Source organism: Mesocricetus auratus, unplaced genomic scaffold (assembly GCF_017639785.1).
Source record: "Mesocricetus auratus isolate SY011 unplaced genomic scaffold, BCM_Maur_2.0 Super-Scaffold_100011, whole genome shotgun sequence".
Classification (NCBI taxonomy): domain Eukaryota; kingdom Metazoa; phylum Chordata; class Mammalia; order Rodentia; family Cricetidae; genus Mesocricetus; species Mesocricetus auratus.
The window spans coordinates 73,115,483-73,138,637 of record NW_024429195.1 but is presented as its reverse complement, the minus strand read 5'-3'; the positions used below and the strand labels follow the sequence as shown (position 1 = coordinate 73,138,637).

Genomic DNA, 23,155 nt, shown 5'->3' with positions numbered 1-23,155 from the left:
ACTAGACCTCTAAAATGAGATTGTTTTTTGCCATTTCCAGTCCCCACCCCTTTTAATGGTCTATTTTTCAGCTCTATTACATTTTTTTCCATAATATTTTTGTTGATTATTTGAGAATTTCATGTCATGAACCCTGAGCGTATTCACTTCCCTGTCCTCCCAGGTTCACCCCCACCCTTGTGACACCCCCTTCCTCAGAGAAAAGAAAAGGGGAGAAAAGAAAAAACAACCCCCAAACAAAATAAAACAACAAAAAGTCCAATTTGTGTTGACCATATACTTACTGGAGCATGGTCAAGTCCTAGTGGTCAGCTCCTTAAAGAAAACTGAGTCCGTCCTCACCTGCACCCAGCCAGAAGCCCTCATATGTGGATAGCTGTGCTTCAGCATCCCCATTACAGTTTCTAAGAGTTCTCTTTGATGGCCTCCTGTCTAGGTTGTTGATTTTGTGGGGCAAGAGTAGGGTTTGTCACAAAAGCCTTCCATGTCCCTCATTTTCAACTGTGAATCTAAAGTCATTAATACCATGGCAAAAGTGGCCTTCCTTGCTCTTCAGTCAGTGGGGGCATGGAACATGGACTTCCACATGGTTTCAGGTAACAGCCAACAGCATGGATCATATGCTGTGGTCCAGTCTCCATGGACCTGTCACTGGTGGGAGTATCGACCTTGGACATCAACACAGCCCTTTGCTGCTGTATGGGCCACAGACACCATCATAGTCCTTGGCAGCAGCACAGACCATGGACATCTACATAGCCTTTGGTGGTATCTTGAGCCAATGACATCAACACAGATGCTAGCTGCGGTAGGACCACAGACCCAGACATCGCCCTAGGTAGCAGGGCAGGCCACCCACATCAATATGCCCCTTCCCCAAGTAAAACCCACCAACTTCAGCATTACCTTAGACAGTGGCCTAGATCAAGGACATCTGCATGGCCGTCACTGGTAACTCTGACCAGGGACCTCCCAGCTGCTGTAGACCATGGACATCCACATGAACCTCTGGCTTCATCACAGCCTGGGACAGCAGATCTTGGAAATCATAGAGGCCTCTAGGGGCAGTATGAACCATAGATGTCTTTCTGAGGAGGTGCAAACCAGAAAATGGACTGTTCTTCATCTTCATCTTGGACATGCTGTTCGTTGCTCAGAACCAAGGGTGTTCAAGGGCTGAGCGGGAGTGCAAGTTCCAGGCTGCTGCACACCATGTTGTTGGTCCTACTCAGCCACTACATGTCCATCCATCTGTCCACGCCCCCCCCCAACCTTTTCTCACACCTACCACCATCTGCCTCTCTCCTCTACCAGCTTTTGTGGCTGCAGACATTTTTTGTTTTTTTTGTCCAACCTTTTCTTACAAAGATACATGATTATATTTAAGACCTACCCATATAATCTATGGTTAGTTTATAATTTTTGAATATTTCATTATATATTCATAGCATCCAGAAATTAGAAGATGACTTTTGGGGAACTAGCATTCAGCTCCCAAATAGTCTGGAAGCCACAGTTTCTGAATACAGATGAGAAAAATGAATTGAGACTAAATTGGCATTTAATGGTAGCCATATCATTTGTTTACTTGGTGGTTTTGAGTTCTTAATATATGCTTCTTGTTGTTGTAGGTATTGAGACTGTATGCAAAAGTGAGATGTTTCTTGCCATGGAGGAAATCAAAGTGTATTTATTATGTTTATTAATAAGCTAGTGTCTTCGGGCTTTTATTGCTGTGAAGAGACACCGTGACTATGGAAACTCTTATAAAGAAAACATTTAATTGGGGTGGCTTACTTACAGTTTCAGAGGGTCAGTCTATCATCATCATGGTGGGAAACATGGTAGCATGCAGGCAGATGTGGTGCTGGGGCTACATCTTTCAGGCAACAGGAAGTCAAGGGACAGTCACATTGAGGGAAGCTTGAGCAAGAGAGACCTCAAAGCCTGCCCCACCCCCACAGTGTCATAGTTCCTCCAACAAGTCCACACCTTCTAATAGTGCCACTCCCGTTGGAGGCAATTTTTCTTTCAAACCAGAAAATTAATTAAATATGTTTGGTAGACTTAGTACTTTATTGCGGAAGTAATGTATTATTGAGCTTTTGTGTTTGAAAGTGTTGCTTTTTCTGACCTCTGAACCAGACTCAAATGTGATGGATGTTCCTGCCTCAGCCTCCTGTGTGCTGGGATGATTGATTGGCTTTGCTGCTTTGACAGTGTTTGAAAATTAAGAATTCGCTAGATCATATGTAGAGTATTGGGAAATGCTTTCTAATATTTGCAAATGGGGAAGTGTGTACTTATGTAAGTGACTAGTGTACTGAGAAGTTTTAAATTTGGGCTTTTACCCCCTAAAATTTACTCAGCTAGCCCTCATTTTGCCTTTTACTTTTTTACTTTGATTGTTCTTAAAACAAAGATCTTTTTACAGATTTAAAAGATCTATTATAGGCTATTAAATATGTAAAAAGTACTTAAGGGAACTGCAGATTAAAGCTACAATGAGATATCACTTTATACTCCCTAAAATGGCTAAAATTAGATTTGCAGCCCCAACTGTTGGCAAGAATGTAAGGAAGCAGAATTCATTCTCATATGTTGTTGGTTGAATGGAAAATGGCACAGCTACCTTAGAAAAAGATTTGTTAGTTTTTAAAATATAAAATTAGACACATGCACATGACAACCATTCTTACATTTTGCCTTCCAAGCAGAAAACAGTCCACACAATGTGCTTGCTGTGTTATTCACCAGGAATTGTGGTTGCATTTTCACCCCATTTGTCTGCTTTTTCTTATGGCTCTGACAAATCTACATATGTATTTAGTGGCCATAGTAAGTGCATATAAATTTAAAACAACCACTTCTGCCTGGTTTATTTAGCCTTTGTTTGTTTGTTTTTGTGTTTTGTTTTTTTCGAGACAGGGTTTCTCTGTATTGTTTTGGAGGCTGCCTTGGAACTCACTCTGTAGAATAGGCTGGCCTCAAATTCACAGAGATCCACCTGCCTCTGCCTCCTGAGTGCTGGGATTACAGGTGTGCGCCACCCTATTTAACACTCAGCCTATTTAACATTTATCATTATGAATGTCCCTTATTATTTCTAGTTTTGTTTGTTTGGAGAGAGATGACTTAAAAATTGACTTTATCTGATAATACAGATTTACCGCCTATCTTTTGATTAATGCTTGCAATGCCTTTCTTCTTTTTTCCTTTCAACATTTTTTTCTTTTAGGTTAAAACAAAAATTCTTGTGAAGGTGCATATGGTTGAGTTATGATTTTTCTTTTAAATTTGTTTTCTATTTGAGACATGTATTCTGCATGTTTCTGCAATTACTGATGTGTAGGCAGACTTTTCTGTCCCACCAGCCTGCTCCCAAATAACCACACAGATTTATTATTAATTATAAATGCTTGACTGATAGGTTATGCTTGTTACTAACCAGCTCTATCAACTTAAATTAACTCATTTTCTTTCTTTCTTTCTTTCTTTCTTTCTTTCTTTCTTTCTTTCTTTCTTTCTTTCTTTCTTTCTTTCTTTCTTTCTTTCTCCCCCCCTCTTTTTTGAGACAAGAGTTTCTCTGTGTAGCTTTGGTGCCTGACCTGGAACTCACTCTGTAGACCAGGCTTGGTCTGGAACTCACAGAATCCTCCTGCCTGTGCTTCCCAAGTACTGGAATTAAGGCATGCACCACCACCACCTGGCTGACCCATGTTTCTTAGCTACGCTCTGCTCTAACATGTGGCAGTACTTTTTCCACTGTGGCATGTTCACTCCTGCTTCCTCTGTGCCCGCTGGTGGCTTCCCGTGACTCCTCCTTTTTTCCCCAGCATCCTCTCTATTTGACTCTCCCACCTAACTTCTTCCTGTGTAGCTATTGGCCAGTCAGTTCTTTAATTAAACCAATTAGAAAATGCCTTGGCAAAGACACATCTTCACAGTATATAAAAAGATTATTCCATAACCCTGATGTTTGTTTAAATCTCTTGTTTACAATGTCTGTTTTCCCACTTCTCTTCTTAGGCCACTCATTCTTAATGGGGTAGAGATTGGGGGTGAAAATGTTAGACTGTAGATAGCAATATGTGTAGATAGTTTGGCTTTCACATCTGGGAGAGGTACTGTAGGCATTTAATGGATGGAGACTAGAATGTTGCTAAATACCATATGTACAAGACCCCCAATAACCAAGAATTGTATTCTTTTATATGGCAATAATGCATTTTAAGATTTTCCAGCTGTCTTTTGTCTTTTGGTTTTCAAGACAGAGTTTCTCTATGTAGTCCTGGATGTCTGGAACTCTCTCTGTAGTCCAGGCTGGCCTTAATCTATTCCCCGACCCCCCGGCAGTGTAGCAGCTGTATGCAGTGTCTGAAGGTTCTCTGTAAGATGTAAACCAGAATGAGCTGCTTGCAGCCTTCTCCAGAGAGTCCTGAAAGTTGAAATCTCTGAATATATTGATATGGTCAATTGAGCTGTGTTTAAGTGAGTGAAGAGTAAGGGAGAAAAATGTCCTTAAAGGACTCCCCACACACACTTCTTTAAAGTATAATTTAATAGGAAACCTAGGCAATCAAATTTCAGTTTATAGGTGTGTATTTGTGTATATGCATATGTGTATATGTGTAGACATGATAGTAATTTAACACAGATTATATTTTTCAAGCAAGATGGAGTAATTTAGTGAATGGTTACCATAAATCAAAGATCCATCGTTAATAAAATAGTTCATGATAACCTATAAAGGAAGGAAAAATAAATGTATAATAGTAGTCTGGAGAAAGGTTAATGATGTTAAAGGGATAGAACTATTTTAATTTTATTTTTTATAGTAAAACATTTTTTCTATCATTTTCAAGTTGTACATGAAATAAACATTTAGATACTGCAGTACTTAATACTGGATTAGTATTTTGGGGTATAGGCAAAGTGATCTTCTTTTCTGTTCTTAGCATAGTATATGACACATAGGAAACGCTCAGTATTTGTGTGCTAATTGATTTCTCACTTGAGTCTGCCTCCCAGGTGCAGTCTGCATGTGTGTCAGAAGGCCTCCCGCAGCATGACATATAGACAGACACAATTATTACTGAAGGTCATCGTTGTGAAGATTGCCTCTTTGCTCCTTGCCAAGTTCTATATAATTTCCCCCTAATTATTGGAATATATATTTTATATCAGAATCTACTCTTGAAAGTTCCCACAGTAACTTTGAGAAACAGCTTACTTAGTGAATCAAAGATGACTTCAAATGGAAAAGTTCTTACTTCTGACTTAATAGGGCTAATATTCGAAGATATGAGTTGGTGGTTATAGAGTGAGTTTCTTCAGAGAAGTAAAGGAAAAACAGGAACCTATGATTCAGCTTTATTTTTGCATTTGCTTATGAATAGATAGAAATCTAAAAACTGAACTTTAAAAATAAAAAGATAGGAAGACAATTGATAACAGGTAAAACTGAAGGATGCTTAAGTTACTGAGTATTAATTGTGTGCATTGTCTGCAGGCATGATTTGGTCTCCTGGGATTCTGCCTTAGCCAGAAAGAAGTTGGAAATACTCCTTAAGGAAAACTAAACTATACGAAAGCCACATCTTATTCTTTTCATGGTTGTCAGCTGCCTTACGAGTATGGATACATTTCCGAGTGTATTTCCACCTGGTGGAGACAGTAGGCTGAATGCTGAACCTGAGTTCCAAAGTATGCTAATCGATGAAAGGGTACGATGCGAACATCACAAACATAATTATCAGGCCCTGAAAATTGAACATAAAAGGTAAATTACTTAAATTTAGAGATAAAGTATGGGGGGATGGATGCTTAAAAAATGGTTACTGGAATTGTTTTGACTGAATGTTTGCTCTGGAACATATGGTACATTTTTGTTACTTTGTAGGGTATTTAGTTAACACAATATAGAAAGAATAAATTATTTGTTCAAATCTATGGTATTAAATCTCAATATAGAAAAAATGAATTATTCATTTGGGATCTTGGTATTAAGTGGGTTGTGAATGAAGTATTATTTGAAAACAGCAAGAAATACAACACTAAATAAATCTAGGTGGATAAATGTTTTTGTTTTTCTTTTTTAAAATAAAATACTTTCAGAAATTAGTGTCAATAATTAGATGAAAGTTTGCAAAGAATACAAAATATTGCAAGTTTAATGGAATGTCTTATGTCAGTCTTGTTTTTCTGTAGTATTGGTTTACTTTATATAAAGCAGTGAATTTGAAAGTAAAATATGCATTTAAAATTGAATTCTTTTTTAAAAATCAGATTGCAGGAAGAATATGTAAAATTACAAAATGAACTTAAGCGTGTGTCTCATGAAAAGCAAACTAACCAGGAAAAATTCCAACTGCTCCTTGAAGAGTTAAGAGGGGAATTAGTAGAGAAAATTAAAGAGTTGGAAAAGATGAAACTGCAGGTGAGAAAATATATTAGATTTTATATAAAATTAGTCATGTAGTTAGTGGAAATAAGTAGTTTTGGTAAATATGTTTCTATGTTGCTAATGGTTACTTGCTTTATCTGCAGTTGATATATAATCTAGCCTTTCACATATTCTATACAGCTTCTTTAACTGTAGGCCCCAACAGTATATTAAATCACGTAAGTCATGAAGGGGGAGTGTCACGAAAAAAAAAAAGGCAACGTCCAAAAATTGGTTCGAAATCAAACACTAATGAATCTGAGGTATTTCTGGCAACACTTAACTTGCTACATTGCATGGCTTTACTACAGTCTTGGTTCTGAACATACAATCAGTATTTTCTCTCTGTATACCGTCAAGCCACACAGCACCAAAAGATCATTGTCTAAAACACCTTCACTCATATTTGAGACTGTTACATGTAACAGCCAGCAGTGTTTATTTATATATATATATACATATATATATATATACATATATATATGTTCCCACAAGACTCACAGTGATTTTGGGACATTTACTTGGAGAAGCTCTGCTGACTTGGGCTGAAATGGGCGTAGGAAGTACAAAGCTACAGAGGCTTTTGGATCCATAAAACCTTTATTGGCACAAAGAAGGCTGTTAAACCTAATGGGTTGCAGACCTGTGCTCCCTTTCATGCAAAGAAAGGACAGCCTCACAAAAATCAAGAGCCTGCCAGGCGGTGTAGTACACCTTTAATCCCTGCACTGTGGAGGCAGAGGCAGGCGGATCTCTGTGAGTTCTAGGCCCGTCTGGTCTACAGAGCGAGTTCCAGGACAACCAGAGCTGTTACACAGAGAAACCCTGTCTCAAAAAGCCAAGTCAGACCAAACCAAACTATAAAGAAGGGCCCAGAAAGCTGAGTCATGAGCCACAGAGGCCCTGAGACCAAGTCATTGGAAGACCAGTGCTTGACTGCTGGGTTTCAGGGTTACTAAGGACCAGTGACTTTCTTATTTGTGTATAACTGCTAAACCATTCCCTTTCCCTTTCCAACCCATACATCTCTCTAATACATATGAACATTTTTTCCTGTTTCCCAAGAACTTAAAAAAAAAAAACCCGTTTATTTTAGTGTGAGTCTGCTGTTGAGATTTATTTTTCAGCCTTTATATGTCTGAAAAAGTTTGTTCTATAAGTGTTTTCACTGGATGTTGAATTCTCAGTTGATAGTTTCCCCCTGTAATTCCTGCAAGGTTTTTAAAAATCAGTTTTTTATTTGTGTTTCACACAGCAAAGGTGCTGTTATTCTTAGAGCTGAGTCTTTGGTGGCTGTTTCTCCCCTTGCCGACTGTTTACTACTTATGAACATTTTTGGTTACATACCTTTGTACCATGTTTCTAGTGCTTGGGATTTATAAAGCTTAATAGGTCTTGAGCTCTTACTTGTCTTACAGTTTTTAATCAAATACATTTGGGGTGTTATATTTCAATTTTTTTTCTCTTTCACCTCTTGAAGATCTAAATTATACTTTGATGCTAGTTATTTAAAATTGTCTCCTATCTTACTGAGATTGTGTTAACTTAGTTTTAGTCTTGTTTTCATGTGTTTTGTGTTTTTTTTTCAGAGATTCCTATGGCATTCATTTTAGCCAAGTTTATTGATGTTCTCTTTTGCACCATCAATTGTAAATTAGTTCCAGGCAGTGTCTTCTTAAACTCAGAATTGTAAATATCATCCATAACTGTCTTTTTATGTTTTCCTGATCTCCTTAACATGTTCAGTCTTTTCTCTAGTTTTTTGAAGCTATGGTAACTTCCTAACAGCTGTTTTAATATCTTTCTGTGACTTTAGGGTCCGTTTTAGGTTGTTCTTGTTTTTTTTTTTTTTCCTTACTCAGTGTTAGGTGGTTTGTCCTGTGTCTTCTCATGTTTGGAAATTTTTTATTGACTGCTGAACACTGATTTTATTTTGTTGAGGTTGGATGTTTTTGTGCTCCTCTCAATATTTTTCACCTTTGTTTTGGGTCACAGTCATGTCACTTGCAAACAGTGTCATGGTTGTAGGTTTCACCTCTTTTAACATTAAGTTAGAGAAGCCTTTAGTATGTGTTTCTTTCCACTGCTGAGACAAGACCTTCACGATGGTCCATTTATTTGTGAAATGAAGTTCTCATTCTGACTTTTGGAAACGGGAATTATTCACAGGCTGTGTGAACTCTTTTCAGGTGGTTCTTTTTTTGGCTTAGGTAGTTTCTTTACAAGCATGTGTCAGTTGGTACTGTACTGAGTGAGTCCAAACCTTCTGCAGATCTCATAGCTCTTTGTATGCTTCTCTGGTACTCTGTCACTCTGTCTGGAATTCAGTTGTGTTTCGTCAGGCAGGGAGTTTATATGCCTCTACTTAAATACACTTTGTGTGCCAGGCCCTGGGTCCTCTCACTGTTCACCTTTGTTTCCCATCCTTTGGAAATTTACCTTTTGTCTGGTAATTTTGAAAGCCATTTAAATTTTTTATTCATAATTTGGCCGGGATATCTAGCTTTTATTATATTACTTTGACTAGAGATTTAAGCCTTTCATTTAATTAACTCTTAATTGTGGGAATTCTCCAGCATGTACAGAAACAGAGTGGTGTAATGTATCCTCGTGTGTTCAGCATCATTATCCTTTTTGGGCCATTTGTTTAGCTATTACCTTTCCTTTCCATCTTTTTTTGTCATTCTCTACACATTAATTTCATAAGACCATATTATTTCAGTTTTAATTGACTTTGTTTGCCTACTTTATTGTTACTTGTATATGATTTACTTTTCACGCCAGGATCTGAATTTATTAGGGGAGGATGCATTCTTCATTTGAGTCTTTGCAACTTTTAGAAAATTATTTAGGTTCTTTGTATGTTTCAATGTAGTTACTTTGTAGGGCTTGTGGGGATTAGCTAAATTACTGCATGTAAGATACTCCAAAGAAAATGGTATGTAAATTGCCATATATTGCATAATGTCTTATATTTAGAAGACTTTCGTTCAGGAGAATGTGTAGTATTTCAAGCAACTGTGGTGTATTGAATAAACAAATGAAACTGTACATTATTCATATTTTCAGAGATATTCAAACAAATATGAACTATATTATTTCCCAGCCAGCATTTTTTCATTTGTTCTTTTATTGATTTCATGAAACAGGAGTTCTGTAGTTCCTTTATGGTAGGCAGCGATCGAAGGTGTTGGAAAAATAATGATGAATGTTACCAACAAGAAGTGTGCCCATATGTTGTTACTTTTACATAAATATTAATTATTCACTGAAGTGAGTGCTCTAAGAGAGTATGACAGAATAGAGACAAATTTAGTTTTGCTGGTCAGAATAACAATTTGACTTTCTTAAATTTTTTAAAAGCTTGTTATTGATTCTTGGATTTCACATTATGCATCGCAGTCCCACTCACCTCCTTCTTCCCTTGCTTCCACCCTCTGCCCTTGCACCCTCCCTCAGGAATGAAACCAACAATCCCAGCATGGAAGCTGTAGTGTGGCCCAGTGAGTCACGGTGTACTCCTTAGTCAGATATCTGTACTTGAAAGTGCTCCTGCAATGAGTCATTGGTCTGGTTTGAGGCCTCTGGCTTCTGCTACACTGTTGATACTGGGCCCTCACTGGGGCTCCTCTTGGGTATCCTATTGTTACCTTGTGTCATGGAGATCCTGTAACTTTGGATCTGCAGGTCTGGCCCCTCCACATATCCCAGCAGTTCATAGTCCTGGTTCTGGTTCTGGGGGGTAGCTGGGTTGGTCAACCTGCCAGCCTTCTCTCATCTTCACCACGTGGACAAGCTCTCCAGCGCTGTCCCAGCTGGCTCACCCAATGCAGCGAACAGCGAGGAGCAGGGCTTGTTCTGCTCTCGCTGTCAGGCTGGCTCCCCCACACTCACTCCATCAGGGCCTGCTCTCCCGAGTGCTGCAGCTGGTGAGGGGCATGGCCAGACCTTCCATCACCATGTCCCTGAGTCCAGCTCTCCTGCTTACTGCAGGTGGCAAGAGGTGGGTGGGGGAGGGCATATTCCCCTCACCCATGTCACCACATGGCATGCTAGGGACGGTGCTGGGTGCCGTTGTCCTGCTTGCTTTCATGTCCATAGGGCTGGCTCACCTGCTGCTGCCCCCTCCCCTTCAACCGTGTCAGCTCTAGTGTGCTCCCCAGGTGAGGTGTCTAGGGGAGTATCTCTCCCTCCCCCACTATGTCACCGTCACTGTGTGGCAGTGACAAAAGTGCTCTAGCTCTCCCATCCTCATGCCTTCACGGCTGGCTCACCTGTACCCCCACCAACAGGGTCAGCCCATTGTGCTGCTCAGGAGAGGTACAGGACTCCCTCTCCAAGTGCTACAGCCAGTGAGGCATGGGGCACTCTGTGCAACCCAGTTTTTTCAGACTTTGATAGTAAAGGAGCCTAGGACTTCAACACAGACCATGGCTGCAGCAGGGATATGGACCCAGACAACACCATGGCCCTGGGTGGCAGCACAGGCCACTCAGATCTGTATAGCCCAGCAGAGGCTCAGCCCTTGGATACCAACTTATCCCTAGGTGTGCCCAGGCCCCTGACATCCACATGGCCCCTAGTGGTGACAATGGCCATAGATGTCTATACAGACTCCAGCTGCAGTTGGACCATGGGTGCAGACACGGTATTGGGTAGCAGCCCAGGTCCAGATGTCACCATGGCCTTGGTTGGCAGTACAGGTCACCCAGAATGGCATGAACCCAGAGGCAGCATGGCCCTCTAACACCCACCTGACCCAGGTGTCAGCCCAGACCTCAGCAGTGGTATAGCCTTCCATGGCAGCAGGAACCTTGAATATCAACACAGGTCTGGCTGCAGCCTGGGCCCTGTCTCACTTTTTCACTTTTGAGATGGTTTCTTTGTATAGCTCTATAGCTCTGGCTGTCCTGGAACTAAGTTTATAGAGCAGGCTGGCCTCAAACTCAGAGATCCGAATTCTGAGATCTGCCTGCCTCTGCCTCTTAAGTGCTGGGATGCATGCACCACAATTGTCTGATATAAAAACTATCAATGATTTTTTTTCATTAGTCATATTATTGGATACCAAGATTGAGATTTTTAAAGTCTTCCTTCAGGAATTAGTACCATTTATTTTTTCTCTTTTACTCATTTTGTGTATGTGTGTTGAGTGCATGTGTGCATGCATGTCTTTACATACTTGTGGAAACACGTGTGAGAGCCTGTATACGGAAATGCATGTGGAGGCCTGAGGTGATGTTGAGAACCATCCTCAATTGCTCTTCTCCCTTATTCATCCAGAGGAGAGCTAGGTCAAACCCAGTATCGGCCAAGAAAGGCCAGTCTTGCTAGTCAGCTTGCTCGGGGATCCTGTCTCCACCTTCTGAGTCTGGAATTATAGGCAGGCTGCTACACCCTTTGCTTGTGTGGCAGGTGCTTTAACTGCTAAGCTAGTCCCCTGTCCCTGATAAGTCATATCTAAGGATTATACAAATTAACCACAGTGTAAAAATGTCTATAATTAGTACTTGTCATAGAAGAAACTTGGCATTTTTGTATTTATAGGTGTTTGTATTGCTTTATGTACTAGGTATTAACACCACAAAAACTGGAATTGGTAAAAGCCCAAATACAACAAGAATTAGAAGCTCCAATGCGAGAGCGGTTCCGGAGTCTTGATGAAGTAAGTAACTAAGATAGAATAACTGCATTCATCTTCGTGTCTCTGTGAAAAGAATCCTTCATTTACCCAAATCCTTTGCATGGCAGTTCCTACAGTGGTCTCTGAGGTCTGATAGGATTGGACTCCATTATCTCTCTGTTCTCTTCCTCCTCTAGGTTGGTCTCCTGATATTTGTTTGGCGTTCAAGAAATGGTGTGATTCAAGAGTGTTTGCGTTAGTGCTATGTCTGCCTTGAATATTTTTTAGATCTCTTTTGACTGACTCCTTAATCTCTTGCAAATCTGCCCAAAATGTTACTTCTTCACTAAGCCTGCTTTCTGTCCCATTTTCCCACTTAATACTGCAGCCTGCTCTCCTGCCACCGCCTAAACTTCCTGGAGTTTCTTACCGCTCTAGTTTAGTTTTTCTGCAGGACCTCTTACCTTCTAATATGCTAATTTGCTTAGTTATTGTGGCTTTTGTTTTAGTGCTTCTAGAATGGAAGAACACAATAGAATGTTTTAGCAGTTCCTTTCCTTTGCATGAAAAGAAGAACTTGTTTTTGTTCACAAGTTCCTAAGACTAGTTCCTAACATACAGTAGGTGAAATGATACTTGACAACTGAAAGAAAGGGTGGATTTCATGTGAACTGGATTCGTTACTCTCCCTGTTGCTTTAATACCCTGACAGAGGCTACTTTGGGAAGGAGCAGTGGCTTACAGTTTGAGGGTACAGTCCATGAAGGCAGGGAGGCATGGCAGGATCATGAGGTAGCGGCTGTATTGAATCCTGCCAAGGAAGCAGAGGCTGATGAATGCTCATGCATTCCTTTCTCGTTTCTTTCCAGTTCAGAGCCCCAGCACAGTGAGTGGTGCCGCCCGCACAGAGGGGTCTTCCCACCTCAGTTAACCTGCCCTGGCTAACCCTCACAGGTGTTCACAGAGACACCCTCACCTAGACGGTCCTCCAGAGGTGTGCTTGGAGGCTTTGCTCCTAGATGACCCTATATCCTGCCAAGGACAATCAGTGTTAACATCACACAACCTCAAAAAGAAAACTACTCATTATTACTTTGGGGTCAAGACCGGATTTCTGACATTACTAAATGTTTGATAAAGGGACAGGAAAAAACTGCAGAGACGTGAATTAGGTACTGCCCTAGACATTTTATATGCTAATTTTTGAAACAAATATATTAGGTCTTACACATCTAAATGATTACTGTTCCCTTCAAAATGGACCCCTTTGGGAGATTGGAGTAGTCTAAAATACTGTACAGGAATCTTCCATAGCTGACTGCTCTGTTGCATAAGATTCCTGTTGCATAGTCAGAGGGCCAGCAGCTTTTATAGGTTGTTTGGTGGTAAGTCAGAGCACTTAAGGTGTTTCTGGTAATCAGGAAAGGTGGAAAGTTGTATTCTTCAGGCTAGTATATTTGAGTTGAACTGTTGTAATATTTGATTAAACTCTAAGTTAGTATACTAAGTATTCAAATAACCTTTTTTCTACTTTGAAGTTATCTAGTCTGACTTTTAGAGAGTGATATTTTATAATTTGTTATGCTTGCTAAAATGTAGCTATAATTTCAAAGACATGCCAAGTTCTTAACTAAGATTTAAATCCAGAGGTGGTGACTTTTGTGATGTTTTACATTTGTTACCACAATAAAAATCAGTGAAGACAAAGTCTTGTTTGAATGGTATTTTATTTCAAGGAGGATCCTAATCTGTTTCATTTTTCTTTTTCCTTTTTCATGGGTAAAGTGTATGTGAGTGGCTTGCATGAAGTGTATGTGCTCTTGTATGTGGGTGTGTGGGCGCATGTTGAAGTGCATGTGTGGAGACCAAAGTTGATGGCAGGAGCCTTTGAGTACTACTTCACCTTATTCACAAAGCAGGTCTCTCGTGTGAACAAAGTTCACTGACCCAGCTAGGCCAGCTACTGTGCTCTCAGTTACGAGCAAGCCATCGGGTCCACCAAGTGTTTACATTGGTTCTGGGCATCAGAGCTCTCAAGCAGGAAGCACCGCAACTGCTGAGCCAACTCCCTTGCTGCCATTCACATGTCTGTTATGCTTATCTTTTCCTTTCAGAATGGCTGTTAATATACCAAAAATTATACTGTACAGCGAGTTTTAGAGAAGGCACACATTTTTCACTTCTGAATTTGTCATGCATTGCAATCTCTTTGTAATTTAGGAAGTGGAAAGGTATAGAGCTGAATATAATAAGCTCCGCTATGAGCATACATTTCTCAAGTCAGAATTTGAGCACCAGAAGGAAGAGTTTACTCGTATTTCAGAAGAAGAAAAAATGAAATATGAATTAGAGGTAAGTAATTAGTTATACTGGTTTGTCAGAGATTGTTGTAATGGATACAATTTTATGATTATATATTTTTATAAGTCCCAAGAGTTGTGTGTTACGTTTTACTTATTAGTGAAGTATTTGTTTTCTTTTCTTTGTCAGCAATTTCTTGTGTTTTCTTTTGACTGTTTATTTCATTTTGCCATAGCCAATGGAGATAGTTATATCACACAGTCTCATGTTGCCCATAGTCATGGAGAGAGAATTTCTTCTGTAAATATTACTTATGTGATTCCTTATTTAGTACTGCTCTCTATTTAGGACCAATCACTTTATAGGTAGGTCTCCTTTAAGGCTTTGTATCTTGTTGATGTTACTATAAACCATCACCCTCAAGTTTTGTTTTTGACACTTACCACTGCAACACTCCCTACAGCATGTACTCTTATTTCATCTCTGTTGCCTTAAGCAGCTGTTTTACTCATTTTGCAGTTTGTCTTCTATTTTTGCTAAAACTGTTCTTTTCTTTAATCCTCTGTCTTACTCTTAATGATTTTTTACAATAGAAGGAACAAGTAGCAATTATGTTCTAATGTTTATAAAACTAGGCTGATATTTGTAGCAGTGTACTATATACTATATAGAAAAGCAGTTAAATGTTATTTATATTATTGTATTTATTTGGAATCCTTACCTCCCTTTACCAGTTACCATATATCTAGTGTTTTAAGCTTTTAAAAAAGCTAAGACCACAGTATTTGGCTTAGACTGATTTATTCTTATCAGGGGTAGTTTCTTGGTTGTTCCATAAATAAGAAACTATCTAAACTTTCGATCATTTAAGTTCTTAGCATAATAGTTCTTGAACATTATGGATACTTAAAATGGGGTTTTGCACTTAACTATTTATTCTTACAGCTTTAAATGCTTTATTTAGGTATAATTTCATTTTCATTTAATAGTAAGATGACTTACTCATTTGAAATTAGAAGCTGGGGCACAAAATATCAAATAGTCAGAAATTTCACAAAGCTATCAACTAGCTCCACAATAGTAGTAGATATCCTAACTCTCAAATCTCATTTCTCGTGTGAGAGTTTTAAGTTTGAAATGATCGATGATTTGAGATTATCACTCTGATCAGTAACCACCTCTTTTAGTTAGGGTTTTGATTGCTGTGAAGAGACTTACAAATGAAACATTTAATTGGGGGTGGCGGCTTACAGTTTCAGAGGTTCAGCCCATTATCATCTTGACAGGGAATATCCAGACAGAGGCGGTGCTGGAGAAGTAACTGAGCATCCAAATCTTTCAGCAACGGGAAGTTAACTGAGACACTGGATGGTGTCCTGAGCCTAGGAAGCCTGAAAGCCTGCCCACATAGTGACACACTTCCTCCAACAAGGTCATACCTACTTTCGACAAAGCCACACCTCTAATAGTGCCACTCCCTGTGAGGTTATGGGGTCCTATAACATTCAAACTACCACACTGCCCAACAGCTTCAGTTTTGTTAAGAGTTCAGCTGATTGATATTATTTGTGATTGTAAAAGGCTTTGTTCAGATCTCTAAGTATGACAGATTTTATGGCCTGTGGACATTCTGTTGTGGAAAATAGAAATGTAAAATGAAGAATCAGTATGTTGAGAGCAACTGCTGAGGTTCTTTATAGTGTTGCTTTAGTTTAGACTTTGCTTTTAAAATCAGCTGATGTGCTTATGTGGTGGTGATTGTATGTATTCTTTAGTCTCTTGATTTTGTTGGCTTTATTTTTATTGATGAAAAGAATTGTTATCACTAATATATAAAATATATTAGTATATTATAGTATAGTAATATGCTAATATAACATATTTTATTAATATAACATAATATATTATTCCTATAATGTATAATATATGTATAGTATAATACTATACTAATGCTATTACTAATATATAAAATGTTACTGCTAGTATATTTTCCTCTCATGAAAGATGAGATTGTGCAAGGCCATGCCAGTGAACTTGAAGGACACAGTATAAGAGTATGTTAGTATTTTGCATGGTAGCTCCTGAGTTTTTAGTTGATTACTAGTTAGTGCCTATGTGTGAGGAAACTTTACAAAGCCAGAGAAGGATTGAAAATGGTCCAGGGAGAACAATACCCAGAGTTCACATGGAACTGATTTGCTTTTACATCAGCCAGCCAGGATGATAAATTAAGTTCTCTCTAGACTAAATGTTCTGGTTCTAACAAATACACAGCGAGACATGAAAGATCAGATGATTTACTGTCTTGTAACTCTATCCCAGGATAAAAATCCAGGAATATGAAGGGAATCAAAGAACCCAGCACTAAAAACATAATTTCAGGGTCTAGCATACAGTGGAAAACAACTGGCAGCTAATAAGTGATTTTTACATTTAAGAATGAACTCATGCCAGTTCTCGATAATACTTGCCAGAAAGTAGTAGGAATGCTTTCTAAATCATTCTATAGGACCAGCTTTCTTAATAGCAAAGATAGTCTCTCTGAGTAGTAAAGTACTCCCACAGCCTGCCTTGGTGTCGTCATGGGTAATGCAGGTGTGAGATGCTGTGCCCTTCCCTGCCTGTGTTTCATCAGAGGAGGGAGAGTAGAGCGCAAGCTTTACCGTCATTCAGTGACAGTGAGGTGGTACGTCGTCGTCTGTCCGTCATTCAGTGATAGTGAGGTGGTACGTCGTCTGTCCGTCATTCAGTGACAGTGAGGTGGTATGTCGTCGTCTGTCCGTCATTCAGTGACAGTGAGGTGGTACGTCGTCTGTCCGTCATTCAGTGATAGTGAGGTGGTACGCCGTCTGTCCGTCATTCAGTGACAGTGAGGTGGTACGTCGTCGTCCGTCTTAGTCAGGGTTTCTGTTGCTGTGAAGAGACCCCATGATCACAGCAACTCTTACAGAGGAAATCAGTTAACTGTGATGGCAGCTTACAGTTTCAGAGGTTCAGTCATTGTCCTGATGGGACATGGTGGTATGCAGGCAGACATGGCACTGGAGAGGTAGCTAAGAGTTCTACATCTTTCAGGCAACAGGAAGTGAACTGAGACAGTAGGTGTGGCTTGAGCATATATGAAACATCAAGCCCACTCTCATGTGACACATTTCTTCCAAGAAGGCCACACCTACTCCAACAAAGCCACACCTCCTAATAGCGCTACTCCTTTTGGGGACCATTTTCTTTGAAATCGCCACACTATCCTTTCCTTTCAACAGTGATTTTTTTTTAAGAACCAAAACAAATTTTAGTTTTGATTCAGAGTCACATAAATTCTTGACTATTTCAAGATATAATTGAAAATCATTAATCTCATGTCAAAACCAAGAGAGTTTCAAAACTAAATGTAAGATAGCAATAGATGCAAACACTGAATTGACATATTATATACTCTATCGTTTTCTGATAATAAAGGATTTGGTTAAAAAATAACCAACCAAGGCTTGGTAATACATGCTTTTATTCCTGGCACTCAGGAGACTGAGTTAGAAGGATTAAGAGTTCAAGGTGAGGGGCTGGGCTCAGTGGTTAAGATATTGCTCTTATAGAAAACCCAGCAAACTCAGGTGGATCGCTACTGCCTATGACTCCAACTTCAGGGGATCTGACACCTCCCTTTGACCTCTGTGGACAGGTACCTGTACTCAAGTGCATACACACATACACACATAATTAAGAAATAAAAATATTTTTTAAAAACGTTCAAGGTGATCCTTGACTGCTTAGTTCAAAGCCATCCCGGGCAATGTGGTATGATCTTTGGAAGGATATTGCATACAGAAAAAGAAAGGCAAGAGTGACAACATTCTTACAAGCCAGAAGGAAGTATAGAGTAGTTATAAAATACTGAAAAGCAAAGCTTTAGGCTCTTTATTCTAGAGTCTGTGTGCTTAACTCTTTCTGTGTGCTACACCACAAAGGCAATAAAAACAAAGATGGATAGAGCAATTAGGTACACTCCCTTTTCCTATGTGTTTCTGGGAATTGAATTGATACTACTGTCCTTTGTAAAGGAAACCAACTACTCTTTAGAACTCCTGATCTGTTTCTGTCCATTTCTTCTACTTCAACTTTTAGAAAAGTAAAATTAGTTAATACCAAGTGTTGTCTTACCTGTCAAGCAAGTTTTTATTCTAGAAGAGGATAAAGTAAATGTGAATGTAACTGCAGTACAGGCACATTTGGATAGATGTCAAAGAAGAGAAATTAGAGAAAGACCTTTGGAAATTGAAAGGAAGAATTGCGATCAAAACAAATGAAGGACATCAAGGAAAATGACATGTGAATCTGATTAAAAATGGAAGAAGAAGGAAGAGCTGAGGATGTGTCCAAAGTCTGCCCAGATGAATGAACAAGGAGTGTTGTTATGGCAGTGATTGAGTACAACAGGCTCCTCACCTGCAGAGGTTTCCTGCTGAGCTGTACACATCTTTACTGCCTCACATAGTGTGGGATACAAAATACTTAGTATTGATTGTGCAAATGGATAAATGAGTTTGGTAACTAGAAAGCAGTGGTCACCAGTTTGGCTAGGAAGGATTTTTGATAGTGAATTCTGGTTAAAAAATTATAAATATAGAATTTAATCTTGATTGAATTGATTAACTTTAATCTTGGTAGCTGTCACTGCCTCAACTATCTTTGTAGGTATTATACAGATGCCTCTCAAGTATTAGCTGTGTGGCCTTATGTAAAGTGGCACTGTAAGAGATAGTGTTACTACTCACTTTTTATCTTACTTGAGGGCACCATTGTCTAGTCTATACCTGTGTTATACTTTGACTCCTGCCCTAGACGAACCATCCTACCGCTAACAATAGCATATTAACGGTGTTTGCAGCTGAGAATGTAGCTGAGTGGTTAAGTGCTCCTTTACCATGTGCATGAGCCTGCCTTCAGACCCCACCACTGCCCAAAACAAAACATTTGAGTTACTTTATGCGGTACCTTAAAAATCAGCCAGTGTAAGTCAGTCATTTAAACTGAAGCTGGAAGAAAAATCAGTGACTTACCAGGGCTGTCCAAGAAGCTCCAAAACAATATAGGCTAGCACCATTGCCCTTGATTGTCTCCTACAACTTGAAGGTAAGGCCCTTTTGCTGAAGATACCACGTATTTTTGTCATGGGGCTTGAGGAATCAAGCTGGTACTCGTCTGGAAGGCGCCATGCAAGCTACCAAGGGAGCAAAGTTACCAACAGTCCCACCCAGCTGTAAAGTCTGTGAACTACTGGCTAGGCAGGACACCACAACAGGGGATTAATGGCACCTCTATTTTTGGATAAACAAACAGTTGACTAATTGGAGCTTAAGGCCTATTCAGTAGAAGAGAACTTGTACCTGCTATTGTAAATCTAGCAAAGAACCAATGAAGCGATCATGGACCCTAGAGGGGCACCTACTGATATTTTTCTAAAATAATGTAACTTTCAACTGTATGAAATACCTTTAGTCCCATAGAGAAGTACATCTCTCGTTCTTCATAAAAAAAAAAAAACCTTCTTTTGCAGCAGATGGATGATACTATATAGATCCGCAACTGGTCAGAATATAAAGGACATGTGACTGTGTGGTGCACAACTCTCTTTGGGACATTTACAATACAACCTCTATACCTAAGGGTCACAGAACATCATGGGAAGGGGGATGGGAAGTTTGTTAGAGACAGACAACCAGGACAATGCTATGAGGTAGTGTTTTCTAGATATGTCAGAGGTACTGCACTCATGAACTCTAAACAGTATAGTTGCCTGCAAAAGACTATACCACTCAACATGCCAGTAGATGGGAGAAATTTCCACAAGACTCCACCCCTAAATGGAGAGCTACAGGCAGTCAGTGACTGCTGAGGGAGGGAGAATCTGGTTTTTCCTTAGATAGAGACCCTGATAAGTTCCTATTTTTAAGTGGTCAGCTCTAAATATATGTACATATGGGTGACAGTAACTGGACTCAAAAGGGAGTATGAGTGTATGTGTGTGTATACCTGCAATATTTGTAGAAACAATAATTAGAAAAGGCCATGAATTTGAGAGGAAGGGGGATCACAGGAGCTAAAGAGGAGATAGGGAGGGTGAAAACGATATAAATAGAGTTTATGTATACAATTCTTAAAAAGTTAAAATTTAGAAATAATGTGAATTAATACAAAGTCATATAGTTAGTTGAAGGAAAAAAATGAAGAATATGGGATGGGGACTAGAACCGAGTTGTTAGTTAGTTATGCCCTTTTCTGTTTATTTGGTGGTTTTCTTGGGTGGGTGGCATGGTACTGGGAATTAGACTGTGGAGTCTTGTGAGTACTGCATGAGTATATCACTGAGCCCTTAGTTGGGCATTTGACATTTAACTTCATGGATGAATTTTCTGGAAAAAAATGAGTTTATATACTGGGTATTTCCATCTTTATGCCCTGTTAATATCTTTAATCCCTCATGCACAAAATCATACTGGGAACCCTTAAATTGTAGGGCTGAAAACGATCAGAGAGAGCCTCAACTGCCTTTTTGAAGAAGAGGAAACACCTTGTAGAAGCCTCTTATTTCTTTACTTTATTGAGAGCTCTGCCAACTTTGTCTGTGTCCCACAGCATTTCTTTCATGTTCCTTTGACGTAGATTGAGCCTGGAGTGTTCATTTTTTAGTGGTTCAATTGAATAATATAAACACCAATATAAAGAAAAAATAAAAATATTGCTAGTGAGGCTGGATTTGTACTTCAATATAGAACACTGATGTGTCTTGTTCAAGGTCCTTGGATCAATCTCTGGCACCACACAGAAGAAGAGGGAAATTAATATATAAAAGGAATGAAGAACTAAAAGTAGAAGTAATGATGAGTTATAGAAAATTAGCAAGATCGTTAATAGGGGAAGAGGTCTATTCTCAGTGCTTTGTCCCTTAATCCTGAGATGCAAGGGGCCTCTGAAATGCTCTGGGTCTTAGGAAACTGGAGCCTACTCATTAGGAGGGTGTGGATCTGGCAGTGGGAGGTGTTATTGAAGGAGGAGACTACTTGTATCTTCTTGTTTCTTGGTTACTGTGATATACCCTGGAATAGTGAACATGATAAAGAAGACCTAGGCTATCATTACAGTTAGACCTCGAATAGGTGGCGGTCACTTTAAAAGCTCATCCATTGTGTTTGTATTTATTTACACAGATTTTGTGTGAATTAGTTGCTCTCAAACAGATGATTTATTAGCCTAGACATAGCCAAAGAATTAACAGTTACATAAAAGGACAAATTTGGGAGTGATCATTTAATTGGCCTTGCATGAATTCGTATTGTGGGCTTGTATTTTAAATAATTATTTTATGGTAGTATTTACAATTTGCAATTTTAGTCAGCAACTGATTAAGCCCTGTGCCAGACACTGTGGGGGGAGAGAGGGAAAGTCGGAGGACGTTCTTGCCCTTAAAATTGAGTCATGCTGGCTACAAAGTGAAGAACGTGACATTTGGTTTTTTTTTCTTTTTCCTTCATTTGTGAACCTGAGCTTTCATGTTGTGTAATTTTTAATTTTAATTTACTGACTTGTAAAGCATGTTCATGACTGAAAATTCAATAATTTAGAGCTCGTATGCTTCTTTTCAAATTATTAGGCTGCGCGGTTGGAGAAGGATAAAGAGGAACTACAAAACCAGCTGCTCAGTGTTGATCCCACGAGAGACAGCAAACGAGTGGAGCAACTTGTTCGAGAAAAAACCCATTTGCTTCAGAAATTGAAAGGGTTAGAGGCTGAAGTAGCAGAATTAAGGGCTGAGAAAGAGAACTCTGGTGCTCATGTAGAAAGTGTCCAAAGAATACAGGTGAGGCAGCTGGCTGAGATGCAGGCTGCGCTCAGGTCCTTGGAGGTAAGGTTTTAATTGCTTCCCAGTAGAGTATGGCATGAGTTTTAAAGGTGCACTCGACAAGCCTTTGGTTTTAGAGTATAAACACATGCTCGCCAGTCTAAGGCTGACGCATTTGTGTAGTCCCAAGTGTACTCGTAAAGAAGAAAGGTTTTGATTCATCAGCAGTAGCTGTGCTACTACATTTAGGAGGAGATATGTATTCTTTTGGAATAATCATCTAAGTTAAATGACCTAACTCTTAAAATGTCACAGAATAGGATATGTAACTTGCTTTCTTAATTTTTCAAGACTAAAATCGTCTGAAAACAAAAATAATCATAAATTTCTTATATTAGAATTAAAAGTCTTAAAATCAAAAATCCTATTTGAGCAGATATAATGTGCTACATATAATTTATAACAGATTCTAGCCAAAGTGATAAAAGAACACTGGCTACTGATGCATACAAATCTTTACTGAATTTTTTCCTTGAGTTCATTAGAGAAAGAAAATGTTGGCAGAACCACACTAGGACCTCTGGGAGGTATCACTCGAGAAACTCTTGGTGTCCATCTTACTCATGTGTATGCCTCTTGGTGCCTGGGCCTAAGATGGAACAGAGACTTCACATTTCCATTTAGTTTGGTCAGAGTTGGTTTTTCTTCCTTTGGGATAGTTATACAATGGTTGGTCTGGAAGGAGATTATGGGCACATGCTTTGTAGTATATCCAGTTTCAAAATACAAAATGATGGCTGGCAGCCAGTTGGTATATGGAGTGCTTTGGTAAGTTGTGAAGAGCAGAAATATTTTTAGAGGGGAGGGTAAAGCTTTTGTTAGTACTTATCAGTGTTAAACTTGTCAGTGTTTTTGAACCTTAGACTAGCTAGTTAACAGTAAGATTGTT

General features: G+C 39.2%; 1 protein-coding gene across 2 annotated transcripts in view; it reads left to right on the top strand.

Annotated features, from left to right (window-relative positions):
- Nucleotides 1–23,155, top strand: part of Cep83 (centrosomal protein 83) — a 92,744-nt gene that overhangs the window by 23,619 nt on the left and 45,970 nt on the right. For both annotated transcript variants that reach the window (XM_013111928.3, XM_021225971.2), the window contains exons 2-6: nt 5,513–5,782; nt 6,289–6,439; nt 12,018–12,110; nt 14,289–14,420; nt 22,018–22,269. In XM_013111928.3, the coding sequence (XP_012967382.2) occupies nt 5,613–5,782; nt 6,289–6,439; nt 12,018–12,110; nt 14,289–14,420; nt 22,018–22,269 (798 nt within the window). In that variant the 5' untranslated portion in view covers nt 5,513–5,612. The remainder of the gene's footprint in view (nt 1–5,512; nt 5,783–6,288; nt 6,440–12,017; nt 12,111–14,288; nt 14,421–22,017; nt 22,270–23,155) is intronic.